We start from the raw sequence: 19,934 nt of genomic DNA, 5'->3' as shown, positions 1-19,934 counted from the left end.
AGTCACGCCCAGTCTCCTCCCACCGCCGGTGACGTCAAACTCAGCTCCTACCACTGCTGTGCCTCCGCCTCCAGGCGCGGGGAGGGCTCCCGGTTCCTTAAAATAAATCCTGCCGCTTCCGGGCTCATAACCAGTACAAGGGAGGGTTTTTAAGTTGAGGAGAGCGCAGGCCTCGGACGCGCGTGAGTAAAGTTTGACAGGCCAGAGGCTGGCTATCTGGAGGCCACCCCCGCATAGGCCTTTCCCCCTCTCCGCAACTTGTGCCGCACTTGGTTCCGCCGAGACCCACGACGGTTCCGCCCCCTTCTTCCTTGTCATTGATGTTGTTGTTCTTGTCAGGGCCGCAGCCCCGACCACCGGGAGCCCGAACCCGAGCCGGGGCCGCCCGGGTGGCGCGGTGGCGGCGGCTGCGGCTGCAGCAGCTGCGACGGCTGCGGGGGCTGCTCCGGGGACTGCGGGGGCGGCCGGGGACCGGCAGCCGGCGGCGGGGCCGAATGGCTCTGTGCGGGCAGGCGGCAGGCGCCGCGTCGCTGCCTAGCGAGCTGATCGTGCACATCTTCTCCTTCCTGTCCGCGTCTGACCGGCTCCGGGCCTCGGCCTCCTGCTCGCACTGGCGCGAGTGCCTCTTCTATCCGGCTCTCTGGCCCCAGCTCCGCATCTGCCTCCGCGTCTCGCCCGCGGAGCAGCCACGGCTCGAATTCCTCATGCGCAAGTGCGGCTGGTTCGTGCGAGAGCTGCGTGTTGAATTCGCCGCGGAGAACTACCTGAGCGGCGGCGGCGGCCCGGGCGATGGAGGCAGCGCGGACGCCGGGACTGGCGGGGAAGAAGTCGAAGCCCTGCAGCTCTCAACCCGTTGGCTGGAAGTGCTGCGCACCTACTTAGAGCTGGTCCTGTGCGTGCTAGTCAGCATCCGGAACAACAGGTAGGCTCTTCGCAGCCCCTCCATTCCTCCTCCTCCCCACCCCCACCCCCGCCTCCACTTCCCGGGGCTCAGGGTCGTCTCCTTCCTCTCACCTCGAAATAGATTCAGTGTGGAAACGCCCCGCCCGCTTCAGCGTTGCTTTTTTCAGTGACTAGGGGTGTCAGTTCTAATCCGGAGATTTCCTTGAGGCGGGAGGACATAACAGGACTGATCCTAATACTTTATAAACAGTGATGGGCTTGGTGTTTATCAGACAGCACTCCTGGCGCCTTCCAGGCACTGTCTCATTCATCCTTGAACGGCAGCAGTGGGATGGAGTTGACAGGCGCGGTCATTCATTTTACAGATGAGAGCTGAAGCTTGGAGGGTGAGGCCTGAGAATGAGTCTGGGGAGAAACAAAACTAATTTGTGTTTTTGTTGTTATTGTTTTATTCTGAACCTATCCGATCAAAATAGTTCGTGGTGGCGGAGGGAGTAGGTATGCCACAGGTTTCGCATGGGTTCGAGACTCTCCCAGCAAAAAAAGAAATCTTTGACAGCCATTTTCTTACCGGGAATGGTTTTAACTAGGCCAGGCACAAAGAGTAGGAGGAATTTTTTTTTTTTTAAGGGATCAGGGTACTGCCGGATCATCAGGATTAGAAGGTCCCTCCCTTTTGCACCTCCAGACTCAACTTGTCCCCAGTGATTCGCCTAAAAGTAGCACCGTACAGCTTGGTGTTTGCGTGTGTTGGGGGAACTGGCCAGTGTCTGCAAAGAGTAAGCCCAAACTGTCCTGATTTTGCATCAAGACTTTGCTGTAAATCTGGGGCTAACTTCCTGTGTTCTGGCCCGTCGTCCTAATCAGTCTTTTCCATTATTTATCTATCGCCCTCTCCAGGATCCTATTAAGGTAGATTTTCTCTATCTGGACATTCTAACTAAGCTTAAAATTAAACTGTGAGGTAGAGGAAAGTTCATAAGTTCAAAAAAGGAACAACTTAGGTAGCAGTAATAGTTTAGCAGTTTGCAAGTAGTTTCACATTCAGGATCTTATTTGATCCTTTCAGCCGAACCTGTGAGTTAGGACAGCTGCTATTATCCCTGCTTTATAGAAAGGAAACTGAAACATAACAGGGTCAGATAATTTGCACATTATTTCATACAGCATTGTTTTTCTCTGACAGCAGTGTACTTCCTTTTGCTGTAAATACATTTCGTTGAACAGGATGGAGTGAAGGTCCTGGTTATGCTAAGTGAGATGGATATATCTGTATTCCTAATTCTCTGAATCACAAGGGTGGAAAATAAGCATTAGCTGCAAGTTGTATCTGGAGCATGGCTGCATCATCCCAGTATGCTGTGTATTTTCCTAGCTTTTCACACCAAGCCATTTTATTTCCTCACTTTGCTTTTATGTGGCAAAAGAGGCCGTTTAAGGCCATAAGTTGATCTTGATCATGTTGGAGACTTTCTGTCAGAGTTGGATGTGTGGCTGGAGGCCCAGCTGACCCAGAGATTAGAGTCAGTAGTGAGCACTTACTACTGATGATTCAATGGAGGGTAGAAGTGGGGTGGCTTCTTTATAGAAAGGAAACTGAAACGTAACAGGGTCAAGTAATTTGCCAGTATCAGTTAGATTTTTCTTGAGATTAGATAGCAGTTCTGAGCAGTCATTTAAAAATGCATGTCTTTTGTCCAAGTAAGAACCCACTTTACAAAGTTTTTATCTAGTTCCTTTTAACTGATTGGTTGGTTGGACAGGTAAAGGCAAAATAGTAATATATCACATCTTCCCTTTGTTGTTTAATTTTTTTCCGGCTCCCTTCCTCACCCCTATCAATTTTTATTTTTTTAGCTGTGTGTGTTGAGGTAAAGTAAACAAATAAAAGTGAACCTACCTCTTCTTTAGCATCTCAATCTACTTGTCTATAAGACTGCTCTCTAAATAATCTTTATATATTTGGAAAGAAAGTCTCAGCTTTATTTTTGAAAATATTTTGAGATACTCTACTAATATGGGAAGTACTAATAAGGATGTTAAAAATTTAAGTGAAACTAATTTTCTTCAGAGAAATTTGAAAATGTTTTAAACCAAGATGTTTATTTGATAACTCTGATAAAGCCTATTCTTGTTTCCTTCATAATCACTTAAACATCAAACTCAGGCTCAATGAAGAATGACTCAAATGCTTTAGTGTTTAGTGTTCTTTGATTTTCTAAAACCATAAAATTCAATAATTAATGAGAAAAATCAATATTTGACATTGTTCTTTCCATTTCCAAGGTAAATGTTACAATGCTTTTGCCTTATGATTTCTACCATTTTTTAGGTAGAAGAAGAGGATGTGAACTTACCAAGTCACAAACTTTATGCTTCCTCCTTTATGTTGAACTTCATACAATTCAAACTTTTATTTTGCTGTGTTTCAGTTATTTTCTTGTCTCTGAGTTAAAGAACTAAAACCATAACCTTGAATTGTGGGAACTTTTCAAGGGTACTGTTCTGAGATAATAATTGGCATTTTGTTTTGCTTAATTCCTGGATATGCACATGTACTCTCAGTGATTGTAGCCACCTTACCAATTTCTTAGATGTTTGGGACAACTGCTGAGTATCAAAGAGGTACAGAAATGCCTCTCACAGTTCACTTCTCCAGAGGAGGCTAGGATACCTGCCTTCTTTATCAACAGTCAGAACGTAAATAAAAAATTAGTATTCAAAATACTAAAAAAGAAAAAAATAAGTACACATTCAACTATATTGTAAGTTAAATCGGCTGAATTTCTTCTATAGGAAATTGTACTTAGAAGTTCAAAACAACAAATAAAAATATGCATTTTTAGATTTTAACCTGGCTGTCAAGTTGAGTACTACCTATTAAAATGCTGTTTTTCATACTCCTTAGGAAAAATGAGACTTCAGGGACAATAAGATTTATGATAATAGCTAATAGACTCAGTCAATAAAAATACTTATTCTTAATCAGTAAGCATAGGTACATTGTCAACATGTGATTTATACTTTCCTGGACTATATAAATATTTTGCCTTTTAAGGCTATATAAATATGAGCCTTTTTTGGATGAAATATTAATTGAGGGCAGTACTTTTCTAAAAGATGCAAGCCAGAGAGACTTTGTATAAGAGTGATTTCCTTGTTAAAATCTAACTACATGGGCTGGGGGGGCGGAGGTTCAAGAGGGAAGGGACATATGTATATTTATGGCTGATTCACATTGATTTATGGCAGAAACTAACACAATATTGTAAAGCAATTATCCTCCAATTTAAAAAAAATCTAACTATCTAGATTGACCAGTTTTTTGACTGTGCCTGCTTATATACCCTCCTAGTAGTAGAACATTTATCAATAATTCTTAAATGGGGTCTGCTGACTTGGCACGTGCAGTCACAGAGAATCTTAATATTTTTTTCAACATCAGTATGCCAAGACCCAGCAACTGATAAGGCAATCTAAAAATACATCTTAAAATAGATTAAAAATTCTTTGGACATTTCCTATTACTATCCAAGAAGGTAGGAAATTCTTGAAGGTATTATCTCCAACAACCCTGAGCCTTATTTTTCTTGAAATATTTTTCCCATCACAGAGCAATAAATACATGCAATAATAATATTTCACTTTTGAGAGCTAACTTTTCTTATTTGTTTTAAAACACCCATTTGGAGAATATGTGTATTAAAATATACTGGGACTCTGACCAGTCCTTGCTGCCCAAGAGATAGTTGCTTTTAGAGAATAGATACCTTACCTAACAGACTCCTCACCTTAAAACTGACAGATTAAAGTGACTCCGTGGGGATAGCTTCAAGGTCATGGAGCAGAAAGGAGACTAACCTGACGAAGAAACTAATCTCCTTGGAGGGCTGCTGAGAGGAATTAGGGCTTTCTCTAGTCCATAGGCAGAGAAGGCAATGGCACCCCACTCCAGTACTCTTGCCTGGAAAATCCCATGGGTGGAGGAGCCTGGGCGGCTGCAGTCCATGGGGTCGCTGAGGGTCAGACACAACTAAGCGACTTCACTTTCACTTTTCACTTTCATGCATTGGAGAAGGAAATGGCAACCCTCTCCTGTGTTCTTGCCTGGAGAATCCCAGGGACCGGGGGGAGCCTGGTGGACTGCCGGCTATGCGGTCGCACAGGGTCAGACACGACTGAAGTGACTTAGCAGCAGCAGCTAGTCAATAGGTATATTCTTCCAGTTACTGAGAACTGAAGATAGAGGATGGGAGATAAAACTCAACAAAAAGGTCATCAAAGTAAAATACTTTTCCTGTGTTACAAGAAGTGACTGAGCAGCTTTTGAGTGAAGGGATTAAGTGATCTCCATTTAATATTTTAGTTCTGAGGCAGCCTTGGAAGAGCTCACCCAAGTTGTTAAATTTATAGCTGACTTAAGATGATAATTGTTAAAATATGGGGTTTTTTTCCCCCTCCAAATATTGAGAGTATACTATGTGCCAAGCAGTGAAGACAAACTCCCTGTTCCCATGGATTCGACATTCCAGAGGAAATAGATAGGCAGAAGAAAGTAAACAAATAAAAGAAAGATTATTTCGATTGAGAAAGTAAAAGAGAGCTATGTAATAGTGACTAGGTGGCAACTTGAGATAGATTGATGAGGGAAAAACCTTCTCTGTAAAGGACATTTAAGCTGCTACATGAATGACAAGTCGCCCATCTGAAGATTTGAGCAAACAGCATTCCAAGCAGAAAAGAGTAAGCACCAAGGCTTTAGGCCAGCCAAATTTTTGGCTTCTTGCAACAGTAGGAAAGAAAGAAAGGCAGGACCATGTGAAGGGTGAGAGCAGTGTCACAGTGAGCTCTTAAGTATAGAAGGAGGACAGAATGGTGTTTTTTTATGAGAACTTGTGGAATAAAGTTTGGACTATAAGAATAGAAGTTATTGAAAAAATGATAAGGACAAGCATAAGGTGATCTAATTTGCATTTTAAGGCAATCATTCTGGTTACTGTGTAATGAATGAATAATCCTCATAAGAGGTGATGATAGCCTAGAGTATGATGGAAGAAAAGACTTTTTTTAAGTGGATGGATATGGAATATATATGTTTGGAAGTAGAGCCAAGAAGACATGCTACTAGGATGTAGAGGAAAGGAAGAATCATTTTTTTTTACCATCTGTCTTTAAAACTCACTCAGTTTTCTTTCTTTCTTTCTTTCTTCCTTAGTACTGTTAAAATTGCCTTATAATAATATGTTAAATAACAGTTTTAAATGTCAGTTTTATTTAAATAAACCTTTTTTAATTTTGTAACCCCTGGGATTTGAGGATGATGGTAATTCAATAAGTGGGGGCTTCCCTGGTGGCTCAGTGGTAAAGAATCCTCCTGCCAATGCAGGAGATGCATGTTTGGTCCCTGGGTCAGGAATATCTCCTGGAGAAGAAAATGGCAACCCACTCGAGTACTCTTGCTTGGAAAATCCCATGGACATAGAGGGCCTGGCAGGCTACAGTCCATGGGGTCACAAAGAGTTGGACACAACATAGCGACTAAGCAACTACAACAGTTCAGTAAATGAATTCATAAAGCAAATTCTGGAAAATTGCTTTTAGTTAATGGATCCTATGAAAGTTGATAAGGAATACCACCATAGGCCTATGACTTAGTTGTAGAATCTCTAAAGCTGTACCAATAGCCACATATAGCTAATCAAATTTTGAATTATTTGGATAAAATTAAAGATTTAGTTTGCTGTACTAGACACATTTCAAGTGCTCCTTATGTGGCTGGTGACTACCATTTTGGACACCATAGAACAGAGCATTTCCATCATGGCAGGAAGTTCTATTAGTCAGCATTTCTCTAAAATATTTGTCTTCTTTGTTTGATTTGACTGTGGTCATTTATTAACATTTTTGAGAGGAGTAAATATGTTACTAAAAAGTATTATGTAAATGCAGACACATTTGATATCAAACATGGACTAAGAAGATGAGAATTGGTCTGAAAAAATTCATGCAATGATATAGATTAGCTTATTAGGTTAGAAAAGGAAAAAATTGCATTTTGTGACCTCCTGTACATCATTGAGAAAGACTTAACCTTGTTAATAATTGCATCTTTTTAAAGAATCAAGTTTGTATGTAGTCTCCTTTTTCATAGTTAATTAGACTTAGCTGTATTAACTCTAATTTAAGGTTATACTAAATAATCCAAAGAAATCTCAGAGAAAAATGAAGAGTTTTCAGTACTCTGCAGTTAGACCTTGGGGAGTTTTTCTTAAGCTCACAGATGGTTAATATTGTTTTCAAAGAATTGCCCAACTAACGCACTGAATCTGTATGTATAGGTTTTTATAATAAGGCTATCAAAAATTGTGTTGATTGTTTGATTCATATGGAAATTTTTACCCTAAGAAGAAAATAAGATCGCTCTTTTCAGTGAAAAATTGTGTGTGGTGGTTTAATTTCTTTTTTAAAGTTTTTTATTGATGTATAGTTGATTTAGAATATTATTATTAGTTTTCAGGTATGCAGCAAAGTGATTCACTTACATTTTTTTTTTCAGATTAATTTCATGCCCCTAATTTATCCCTCTCCATCCTCCTTTTCTGCTTTTGTAGCCATAAATTTGTTTTCTATGTGAGTTTGTTTCTGTTTTCTATATAGATATATTTGTATTATTTTTTAGATTTCACAAATAAGTGACCATTTTTTGAACTGATTGGTTTTTCTGATGTTGAGTTATGTGAACTGTTTGTATATTTTGAGAGTAACCCCTTTGTCAGTCACATCATTTATGAATATTTTCTCCCATTCCATAGATTATCTTTTAAATTTTTATTTATTTTTAATAGGGGGAAAATTGCTTTACAAAGTTGTGTTGGTTTCTGCCATCCAACAATGCACATGAGCCACTATTATTCATATATCACGTCCCTCCCCTTCCCCTGTCCCACCCCTCTTGGTCATCACAGAGGCCAGGCTGGGCTCCCTGTGTTACATAGCAACTTCTCACCAGCTCTCTGTTTTATACATGGTAGCATATATATGTTGATGCTGCTTTCTTAATTCGTCCCTCTGTCCTTCCCCTACTGTGTCCACAATTCCATTTTCTGGGTCTCCATTCCTTCCCTGCAAATGAGTTCATCAGTTTCATTTTTCTAGATTCCGTATATATGCATTAATATACGATACTTGTTTTGCTCTTTCTGACTTACTCTGTATGATGGTGGTAGTTTACTTGCTAAGTTGTGTCCAACTCTCGCCATCCTGTAGACTGTAGCCTGCCAGGCTCCTCTATCCATGGGATTTCCCAGGGAAGAGTGCTGAAGCGGGTTGCCATTTCCTTCTCCAGGGGATCTTCCCAAGCCAGTGATTGAACCCGTGGACCCACGTCTCCTGCATTGCAGGCAGACTCTTACCGCTGAGCCACCAGGGAAGCCCTCACTGTGTATAACAGGCTCTAGGTTCATCCACTTCACTAGAACTGATTCAGATTTGTTCTTTTTTATGCCTGAGTAATACTCCATTGTGTATATGTACTGCGTCGTCTTTATCCGTTCATCTGTCATTGGACACCTAGGTTGCTTCCGTATCCTAGCTATTGTAAATAGTGCTTCTGTGGACATTGGGGTACATGTGTTTTTTTCAGTTACGGCTTTCTTAGGGTATACACCCAATAGTGGGATTGTGGGGGTCATATGGTAGTTTTATTCCTAGTTTTTAAAGGAGTCTCCATGTTGTTTTCCATAGTAGCTGTATCAATTTACATTCCCACCAACAGTGCTAGAACGTTCCCATTTCTCCAAATCCTCTCCAGCGTTTATTGTGTGTAGATTTTTTGATGATGGCCATATTTCTTTTGCCTTAGGAGACATAGCTAAGAAAGTATTGCTACAGTTTATGTCTGAGAATGTTTTGCTTATATTCCCGTCTAAAAGTTTTATGGTGTTATGTCTTATACTTCAGTCTTTAAATCATTTGGAATTCATTTTTATGTATGGTGTGAGGGAGTGTTCTGACTTCAGTTTACATGTAGCTGTCCATTTTGCTCAAGACCACTTATTGAAGAGACTGTCTTTTCTCCATTGTATCACTATATTTTTCTCTCCATTGTCTTAGATTAATGTCCATAAAAATTTTAGGATAATTTGTTTCAGTTCTGTGAAAAGTGTCATGAGTATTTTGATAGTTGTTCTTGTTGTGTGTTTAATTTTGTCAAGTGGAATGTATAGCATAAGAAATTGAAAGCATGGCTTGTCTTTAACCAGTGCTCTGCTCATATAGGCCTTACATAAATTAAAATCAATTTGTCGAATTTCCCCAAAAACTTGCTGGCCTTCCTCATTGCAATCACTTGGATTTTTTTTCTCCTCCTTCACTTTCCTGTTTCATGTAAACCCATTACTCCTTGAAATTTGCCTAAGTCTGACCCACATATAAACTGTAGGTTTAAATTGATAAGACTAAGTGAAAAGAAGCAGCAAGTATTATGTTGGTGCAAACATAATTGTGGTTTTGGATCATGAATTTTAAATCATTATAACTAGACTCAGACACATCTTTATTAATCAAAATAGGAACCATTACAATCAACACGTCTTTGACAATGAGAAATAAATTTGTTTATTCCTATAGCATGAAAATCCATGCTTCTGGGATTTAGGGAACTCTTGGAAAGCATTTTCTGCCTTCTGCTGGTTGTGGAAGCATTTTCCCTACAAAAAGTTGTTGAGCTACTTGAAGAAGTGGTAGTTACTTGGGTAGAGGTCAGATGAATTGGCAGATGAGGCAAAACTTCATAACCCAGTTCTTTCAGCTTTTAAAGCATTTGTTGTACAACATGTGGTCAGGCATTGTCATGGAAAACAATTGGGATCAGACTGGCAGCCAACCACCAAACAGTACCAAACAGTGAGCATGACCTTTTTTGGTGCAAATTTGGCTTTGGGAAGTGCTTTGCAACTTCTCCATCCAGCCACTGAGCTGGTCATTGGCCAGTTGTCCTATAAAATCCACTTTTCGTCACATGTCACAATCAGATCAAGAAGTGGTTCCTTCTTGTTGTGTAAAAAAAGAGAAGATGACATTTCAAAAACAATTATTTTTTTTAACTTTCAGTCAGCTCAGTCAGCTTATGTAGCTTTTTCACTTTTCCAGTTTGCTTCAAATGCCAAACAACTGTAGAATGGTTGCCAGTGAGTTCTTCAGCAACTTCTCATATAGTTCTAAGAGGATCAGCTTTGATGATTGCTCTCAATTGGTCGTCATCATTCCAATGGCCAGCCACTATGCTCCTCATCTCCAGGGCTCTGGTCTCCTTTGCAAAACTTCTTGAACCACCACTGTACTGTATGTTGATTATCAATTCCTGGGCCAAGTGCAGTGTTGATATCGTGAGTTGTCTCCACTGCTTCATGACCCATTTTAAACCCAAATAAGAAAATTTCTCGAATTTACTTTTTGTCTACAACATTTCCGTAGTCTAAAATAAATATAAAATACACAGCAAATAATTAGTCATAAACAAAATACATAAAGCGAATAAACTAATGTGTGACATAACCACATTTATTTAAGAATGCATTGGAATATCAAATGGCACAATTCAGCAATGCGAAACTGCTATTACTTTTGCACCAATCTCATAGTACTCTGCATAAGGCTTCTTCCTTTCGTTTGCTCCAAATCACTGGTCTTATCACTGTTAACACTAAGTCAGGTAAATCAGTTTTTCTGTCCAGGAACTTGTCTTGTGTACTCTTCTGTTACATCTCTGAAATGGGCAAGGAAAAGGAAGGAAACTGGGGCCACACTTGAGCCATCTTTTAACCTGGTTTGTTATTCAGATGTTGCTGATAACTTCCAAAAAGAATCTCATTCTTAGAAACCTCAAAAAATCAACTTTGGTTCAAGGCAAAGGAGAAAGGCACTCACCTGAGGCAAAAAAACTTTGATCTATAGCTTAGATCCACCTTCCCAAGCCACACACCTTTTCCATACCAAAGTCCTGGTAGAGTTACCACTGTGGTCATGGGGCTGGGTGAGCCCCAGTCATGTTGCCAGTACTGCAGCGAGCTGAGGAGTATTTGTGTTCTTGATAGTTTGAAATCCTAAACTAGTTTTCCTAGAGAAACAGCAGTATTCAGCAACCGTTTATCTTTACTGAAGTATTTGAAAGGAAACCCAGTATATAGATGTCATTCATTTTATACTATACACTTCAGTATAAAATTCTGAAGATTATGGACCTATATATACCTTTAGGACTTCCCAGCTGGCACTAATGGTAAAGAACCCACCTGCCAATGCAGGTAGGTGTGAGACGCAGGTTCAATCCCTGAGTTGGGAAGATCCCCTGGAGGAGGGCACAACAACCCACTCCAGTATTGTTGCCTGGAAAATCCCCATGTACAGAGGAACGTGGCAGGCTGCAGTCCATAGTGTTGCACAGAGTCGGACATGGCTGAAGCGACTGAGCACGCAGTACATGTAACCAAAATAACATTAATACACTTAACAAAACTGTCAGTAATTCTTCAGTCTCTCCTGATTTTTTAATTAGCCTTTTTAAAATAAAACCTTTATTTTCACGCCAAGAATCTAAACTCATGTACCTTTGTAACTTAACCACAATAACTTTTCCTGTAACTGACACAGTACATATCTGATAGTTGAAAGAGCAGAGAGTAGGAGAGCAGTCTGTAGCCTCCGTTTCTAAATTATAAGTACTTAACAGTCTGACTTCACTCTGGATCTGGATGATGACTTTGTAAAATAGGATAGAAAATGCAGTTAGTTGAAGAATATTATTAATAATACAATATTATTGCAGAATATTGAGTAGAGTTCCCTGTGCTATACAATAGGTCCTTATCGATTATTTTATATATAATAATGTGTGTTTATTAATCTCAAGTTGATAATTTATCCTTACTCTCGACATTTCCCATTTGGTAACCATAAGTTTGTTTTTGAAATCTTAGTCTGTTTCTGTTTTATAAATAAGTTCATTTGTATCATTTTTAATTAGATTCTAATACATATTAGATTTTAATACATATAGTAATAGCATATGATATTTGTCTTTCTGTCTTCATTTAGTATGATAATCTACATCCATCCATGTTGCTGCAAATGGTATTATTTCATTCTTTTTATGGCTGAGTAGTATTCCATTGTATATGTATACTTTGTCTTCTTTATCCATTCATCTGTTGATAAGACATTCAGGTTCCTTTCATGTTTGGCTATTATAAATGGTACTGCAGTGAACACTGGGGTTTGTGTATATCTTGGAAGTATGGTTTTCTCCAGATTATGCCCAGGAGTGGGATTGCTGGATCATATGGTAGCTCTATTTTCTAGTTTTTTAATTAACCTCCATACTGTTCTCCATAGTGGTTGTACCAATTTACATCCCCATCAACAGGTATAGGAGGGTTCCCTTTTCTGCACAGCCTCTCCAGCATTTATTATTTGTAGATTTTTTGATGATGGCTCTTCTGACTGGTGTGAGGTAATACATCATTGTAGTTTTGATTTGCATGTTTCTAATAATTAGCAATGTTGAGCATCTTTTCATGTGCTCTTGGCCATCTATATGTCTTCTTAGGAAAATGTTGAGCTGTATGAGCTATTTGCACGCTTGTGGATTGCATCATTTGCAAATATTTTCTCCCATTCTCTGGATTATCTTTTCATTTGATGATTTCCTTTGCTATACAAAAACTTTTAAGTTTAATTAAGTCCCATTTATTTTTGTTTTTATTTCCATTACTCTAAGAACTTAATCCAAAAAATATTGCTGCAATTCATGTCCAAGAATGTTCTGCCTATGTTTTCCTCTTGAGTTTTACATTATTTGGTCTTATGTTTAGGTCTTTAATCTGTTTTATTTTTTTATATGGTATTAGAGAATGTTCTAATTTCATTCTTTTACATGTAGCTGTCCATTTTCATTTTTTCCCAGCATCACTTATTGAAGAGACTGTCCATTTATTCATTATATATTCTTGCCTCCTTTGTCATGAGTTAGGTCACCATAGGTGCCTGTGTTTATCTCTGGACTGTCTGTCCTATTTCATTGATCTATATTTACATTTTTGTGCCACTACCATGCTGTTTTGATTATTATAACTTTGTAGTATAGTCTGAAGTTAGGGAACCTGATTCTTCCAGCTCTGTTCTTCTTTCTCAAGATTTCTTGGCAATTCATGATCATTCTTCAAGCTAAGTTTTAGAATCATCAGACTTTTTAGTGAAACTAAGGTTACTAATTTGGGAAAATATGTCATAATATTAAGAAATTATTTTTCATTTACTTAAATCTTTTTATCACTTTTGTGGGTTATACATTTCTTATTATAGTTATCCCAAACTTCTAGTTACAGATGTAATTCTCTAGTGGTTATGTTAAAAAGGAAATAGCAGACCCAAAATGGAGTCAGTTATGCTAAACCCCATGTCACCAAACTAAGACTTAATACCTAGCACAGCTGTGGTTTTAATCTGCCTCAGGCTTGTAACCTTTTAATCAGTTAGCCTGGAATTACCAGGTCAGCATTAGTGAGGCAATCTGCCATATAGTCCCTTCAGTTCCCTTTAGGCGGGTGACTATTGCCTGAAACAGTGCATTATTTACTAATAATTTACTTTTTCTGCTTCCTTTCTACTTTAAAAGCCTTTCCTTTTCTGGATCTCTGCAGAGCTCCTTTCTGTTTGCTACATAGGATGCTGCCCAATTAACGACTCTTTTAATAAAGCTAATTTGATCTTTAAATTTACTCAGTTGAATTTTTGTTGTTTAACCATTATTATTAGCATTTAAGTATTTTTAATCTTTAGAATTTTACTATTTAGAAAAGTGTGTTTTGTAGCTAAAGTTATTTACAGATTTTTATATAATTTTTTTAAATTAACCTCTTAATGGTAAGCTCTATGTTTGATCCCAAAACTGGAGAAGGTTCTCTATATTTTAGTTAAAGGATATTTCTTACTGAGAAGATATCTCCAGGGCAGTGCCCCACTGTAGAACATTTAATGCACTAAGTTAACTGGTTTGGGAAATTTTAACTGGTTTGGGAAAATTTTATATTATATTTAAAATGTATATGAAAAATATATATATATGAAACTTAGAGCTTGAATGTTCTTTCATATGTCATTTTGTTATTTATTCATCCCTAAACCTTTAAGGTAGGTATTATTATTACTGATAAAGAGTTGAATTCCAGCAACTTTAAGAAGACTTTTCCATGAGTTCTGAACTACTTGTTATGCTTCAGTCTTTAAAGCTTATGCTGTTTTCTCCTATATCGCATTGTTTTTCATTGTATGTTAAAAGCAACCTGAAAGTACTTAGTTGGATTCTAAATGAGTTATTAAGGTAGAAACTTCTGTAGAATATCCCTTCTGCATATGTTTACTTGTAATATTTATATTTTTATGTTAATAATTAACATAGACAATCATTTTAAATTACTTTTCTTACAGGAACCTCCAGAAGTTTAGCCTTTTTGGAGACATAAGCGTTCTACAACAGCAAGGAAGTTTGTCAAATACATACCTCAGCAAGGTGGACCCTGATGGCAAAAAAATTAAACAGTAAGTTATATAGCTAATGGAAAGGGACTCTATAATAATAAAAATATTTTTCTGAGAAATTTTAAGATACTGTCCAAAGAGTAATGATATTTTTTTTTCTGAAAAAAACATGTACCCTGGAAATGCCTTAACAATGAAATAGTGATCAATACGTACCATTCCAATCCTTAAGACAAAGAATTTGCTGTATAATTATTGCTATTTAAAATTTAACTTCTCTACTTTACTTTTCTATAACATGAATTGTAAATCATCAGTCTTTTCTTCTCTACTGATATAAAATGCTCCTTTACTTGAAAAACATATTTCTATATGGGTAATATAGTTGGTAATGGACAGGGAGGCCTGGCGTGCTGCGATTCATGGGGTCACAGAGTCAGACACGACTGAGCAACTGAACTGAATATGTATTATATTTTTATGTGAATTTTAATGATAATACTACTTGTGGGTCAAATGAGTGTACTCAGTTGCTCAGTCATGTCCAACTCTTTGCAACTGCATGGAATGTAGCTTGCCAGGTTCCTCTTGTCCATGGGCTTTCCCAGGCAAGAATACTGGAGTGTGTTACCATTCCTTTCTCCAGATCTTTCCGACCCAGAATTGAACCCATGTCTCCTGCATTGCAGGTGGATTCTGTGGATTCTTTACCATCTGAGCCACCTAGAGCTAAGTCTTAACAGGATTGTATGGCATGTGCTTTCCTTACAGAATTCAGCAACTGTTTGAAGAAATACTGAGTAATAGTAGGCAACTGAAATGGCTGTCTTGTGGGTTTATGCTGGAAATAGTAACCCCAACATCACTGTCATCTCTCTCAAACGCTATTGCCAACACCATGGAGCACCTGAGTTTACTGGACAACAATATTCCTGGTAACAGCACCCTTATCTCCGCAGCAGAACTGGAGCGATTTGTGAATCTGCGCTCACTTGCCCTGGATTTCTGTGACTTTACAGCTGAGATGGCTAGAGTCTTAACCGATAATAACCATGTGCCTTTGCAGCGACTTTCTCTCCTGGTTCACAATGTTTCCGTGATGCACAAGTCTCTGGACAACATGCCAAATGATGAGCATTGGAAAGCCTTGTCAAGAAAGAGCACCAGCCTTCGGGTCTATATTATGGCTTTTGATATCAAGAGTGAAGATATGTTAAAGATTCTGAAACCCAGTATACCACTAGAGAGGATTCATTTTGACAGCTACATCACTTGTGTTTCAGGAGCTATTGTTGATCTTATATCTAGGCAGTACGACAAGTTCCTCACTCATTTTATATTAATGAATGATGTGATTGACACGTCTGGTTTTCCAGATCTTAGTGACAACCGAAATGAAGATCCGTTGGTTTTATTAGCATGGAGGTGCACAAAGCTCTCTCTTCTGGCAATTCATGGTAGGTAACTTTTGTTTGTTATAGTTTGAATTTGTTATTATAGCTAAAACATTTTATACCAATAAAAAGATAGCACTGACATTTAGACTGTCAAAAACTCTTATAACAAGTTGATATGCAGATTTTTTATACTTTCTAACATGACTGAAGCGACTTAGCATTGTATGCACGCATTGGAGAAGGAAATGGCAACCCACTCCAGTATTCTTGCCTGGAGAATCCCAGGGACGGAGGAGCCTGGTGGGCTGCCATCTATGCGATCACACAGATTCGGACACAACTAAAGCGACTTAGCAGCACCAGCAACATGTGTATAACATGTATAATATATACCACGTATAACATATACCACTTACAAGTGAAAGACACATTTCTACCCTATTTTGTTCCAGCTCCCGTATTACTGTTTTTCTTTCACTGTGTGATTAATAGTATTTCACAAAAATGGCATTTGAAATTATCCAAGAAAACACACATATTCACTTGAAGTAGATATAGTTCTTCTTAGAAACATAACACAGAAGGAAGAAGAAAGTATGATTTCTTCCATGCTCACTGCCTCATCTTCTAGATGCTTGGTATCAACATGTGAATTTGTAAACATTTTTTAAATGATGGTTCTGTTGGTTGAGAAGTGCTCTTTTCTTACTGGCAGGCCTTTCATCTGAATGTGAACTAATTTTTCACTTGGACAGAGTTCCTTTTATAAGTTAGAAGAACATATTACTTCTTTTCTGAAACTTGTAAGATATTTAGAGAATATAAAGTCTGCATGAACAACTTAAATTTATTATGTTTCATTATTTCGAAAATTAATCTTTTAGCTGCATTTGAGTGTGGGAGTATATCTTGCTTTTCAAGTTTTGCTTTATAATTTGGCCAGTCATTGGAAGTAATAGCAAAGAATAGATCACTATTGAAGTTAATAAATTAGGATTTTTTTAATAGGATGAAGAAAAAGCAAGATATTTAAAATTAAGTTATCTTTCTAAAGCTCCTTTTATTTTTTTGACTCTGCTCAGAGGCTTCTGGGATCTTAGTTACCCACCAGATATCGAACCCAGGCCCCAGCAGTGAAAGAGCCGAATCCTAACCATTGGGTCAACAGAGAATTTGCTAAAGCTTTTTTCTCTTACTAAGAAGTAAAACGTTATATTTGCTAGTGGTAATTAACAGTTTATCTTTAAAGTGTCACTTTATAACTTTGGACTGTGAAGTACTGTGTGTGTGTGTGTGTGTGTGTGTGTGTACGCATATATGCATGCGCACACGCACAGGGTGCTCAGTCACATCTCAACTCTTTGGGACCCCGTGGACTGTATGCTGCCAGGCTTCTCTGTCCATGGAATTTTCCAGGCAGGAATACTGAAGTGTGTTGCCATTTCCTACTCCAGGAGCTCTTCCTGACCCAGGGATCGAACCTGCGACTCCTGCATTGACACAGCAAATTCTTTACCACTGCACTACCTGAGAAGCACCATAGGAGATGACTTTTCCTAATGAAAAATACCAGCTTACTATGTATTGTTAATCAGAAGCTATAAAATTATACTTTAAATGTCTTCAGTTTTACTAAATGTGCTGATATCAGAATACAGTTACAGCACCTATCTGTTCACCAGCTGCAGTGATGTTCTTAGAGACAATATCAGACTTCCAGTCTTTTTTTTCCTCTGAGCTAAACAATTACTGGGGCTTCCCTGGCAGTGGTAAAGAATCCACAAATCTCAGCATATTTTTAAAGGAAAAGGACCCCAAAGTGGTGAGATACAAATTTGTGGGAAAGACAGATGTATAAAATAGACAAGATAAAATACAAGGAAATGACAGTGCTTGTCTTTTGCTTACTTTTAAGGTTACACAGTGTGGGCACACAACCTCATAGCCATTGCTCGTCTTCGTGGCTCTGACCTAAAAGTACTTGAAGTCACCGAAGAAAGCATCGATTTTGACCAAGGTGAACTGGCCGACCAGGATGTGGATCCAGTGCATAATCTTATTGAGCAGGTATCCCTGGGCCTCGGTCAGCCTTGGCATGCAGTCATGGACATCGAATCACTCAGTGTCTTCACTGAACCAAATCGTCATTTTTACAGAGAGATGCAGAGCTTCAGCGAAGACATTTAGCTTTTTTTTAACGTACAATTCCTGTGGTTACATTTGCAAGTAGGGCCCTATTATGTTTGTTTGTTTTTTTTTCCAGTAGTGTGAATTAACCCCTTTGTGCTGTGTTTAATCAGTATTAGCTTTATAGAATTATATGTGTATATTCTACTTCTTGATCAAAGAACATAGTCGGGTATTGGTTTAGAAGTTCAAAGTGACAATGTATAGGGCTTTCACGGTTAATGGACTTGTTACCAGACCTTAAGAATATACAACCGAAGGTTGTCTGAGGTTGCTGGCTAACTATTTTTCACTGAGTTACTCTGCCTTTTGATGTTTTTATTCTTTGTGTGTCAGAGCTCAGGAGCCAAAATATTTTTATACATATATAGATATATATCCATAGCCTGGTGGATTTGTATGCAATGCACTGCATTCATTCATTCGGATAGCATTTCATTGATTTGTATTTGAAATGGAAGAAGGGAGGATACTATGATCCCAAATGAGTCATCTTTAACAGAAAAGCCAAGACTTTCACTTTCATTACATATAAAATAGTCATTTATCATCAACTACCACTCTGAATTTTATATAGTAGCAGGTTAGAACATTGCTTAATCCTTTTTAAAATGGATTTATGTAAACATGAATACTCAAATTATTGGATTTTTCCTAACCTTATCTGACATAATTTAATTCATCAATTACATTATACATTCAAGTTAGCTTTTTAGCCCAGATTTCAAATAGTGGAGGAAGAAAGAAATAATATTCCAGGGTAAAACCTCCTAAAAGAATATCATCAAATCACAGAGTTGTAAACACACATGCTTGCAAACAAACATTAGTCGTGAAATCCCTAGCAACAAGTCACTGGATTTTTCTCTGTCAGCGCGCGTGTCAGCTGCCAAAGAATAGACTTAACTGAAGAAGTGCCCACATGCTGGCAGGGGCTGGCCCACTCTGGCCAGCCAGATACTGCTAGATTGTAATATTTAAGGTCGAATTTCGACCTGTGGTACACAGCTGTGCTGTGGCTCAGTCAGCAACCTCAGATCTCTGAAAAAAAAACACAAAACAAAAAAAAGAAAAAAAAAACCATGCACCTGTTTCACTGTGAATAGTGAATGTAAAGGAAAAAAAGGAAAAACTGAAAGCTAGTTCTATCACAGGTATGAGCTGCTATGATAAATGAAGAACATTCCATGAAGTATGTTTTAAAACCTTGTTATATCTGAGAGGCTTTAAAAGCCGACTTAACTGTTTCAGGGCAACCGCGGTACAGACGTGGTCTCTGTGAGACTTCCACCTGACCCCAGTTTTAAGTGGTACGAATGTTGTGCATTTAATGTTAAAGGACAGTCTGCAATAATAAAGTAAGTAGCCAACGTGGGTGCCCAGCAGTGCTGAGACCTGGCTGCTCTATTGTAAGCTTTGGAAACACAATTTATGCAACAGATGTCCAGATATGATTCTATTTATGGAAAAAGTTTATATGTATTTTACAAATGGTTTTACCATCTTATATTAAAATGACCTTTTGACAGGTGTGCACTGTTTTGTCTCCAGTGAGCACATACCATGCGGATTTTTTATGTACATCAGTAGTGTGAATCCACTGGCACAGGGTGTGTAAATGCCAGATGTGGTGAGATTTTATCTTATAAATGTGATCAGATAAAATAACTCCTGACAGAAACTGTAAGGAAACCAGCTGAATGTTTGATCTGATGACTGATGTTGTATGGTTTATGTTAAATGTATATTCTTTTAATCAATGAATAAAGCATTAAAAAGTGATCATTGTAACATTTTCTTGTTCATGAAGCATGAAAACCTTTAGTGGTAAATAAACTACAGTAATCCTAACAATGTGTATAATCATGTTAGCTCCTGTTGGTAGTCTGGTGCAGCAAAGCTTAAATTTGA

The 19,934-nt window shown here is 38.3% G+C and overlaps 1 protein-coding gene across 1 annotated transcript; it reads left to right on the top strand.

Annotated features, from left to right (window-relative positions):
• The first annotated feature begins 21 nt into the window (after positions 1-21).
• Positions 22-19,805, top strand: FBXO33 (F-box protein 33). The gene is made up of 4 exons (XM_069559087.1): positions 22-922; positions 14,389-14,499; positions 15,211-15,896; positions 17,752-19,805. The coding sequence occupies exons 1-4, from the start codon at positions 321-323 to the stop codon at positions 18,021-18,023; spliced, it is 1,671 nt and encodes a 556-aa protein (XP_069415188.1). The 5' UTR covers positions 22-320; the 3' UTR covers positions 18,024-19,805.
• The last annotated feature ends 129 nt before the right edge of the window (positions 19,806-19,934 follow it).

Source organism: Ovis canadensis, chromosome 18 (assembly GCF_042477335.2).
Source record: "Ovis canadensis isolate MfBH-ARS-UI-01 breed Bighorn chromosome 18, ARS-UI_OviCan_v2, whole genome shotgun sequence".
NCBI lineage: Eukaryota > Metazoa > Chordata > Mammalia > Artiodactyla > Bovidae > Ovis > Ovis canadensis.
This window is presented reverse-complemented; position numbering and strand designations above follow the sequence as displayed.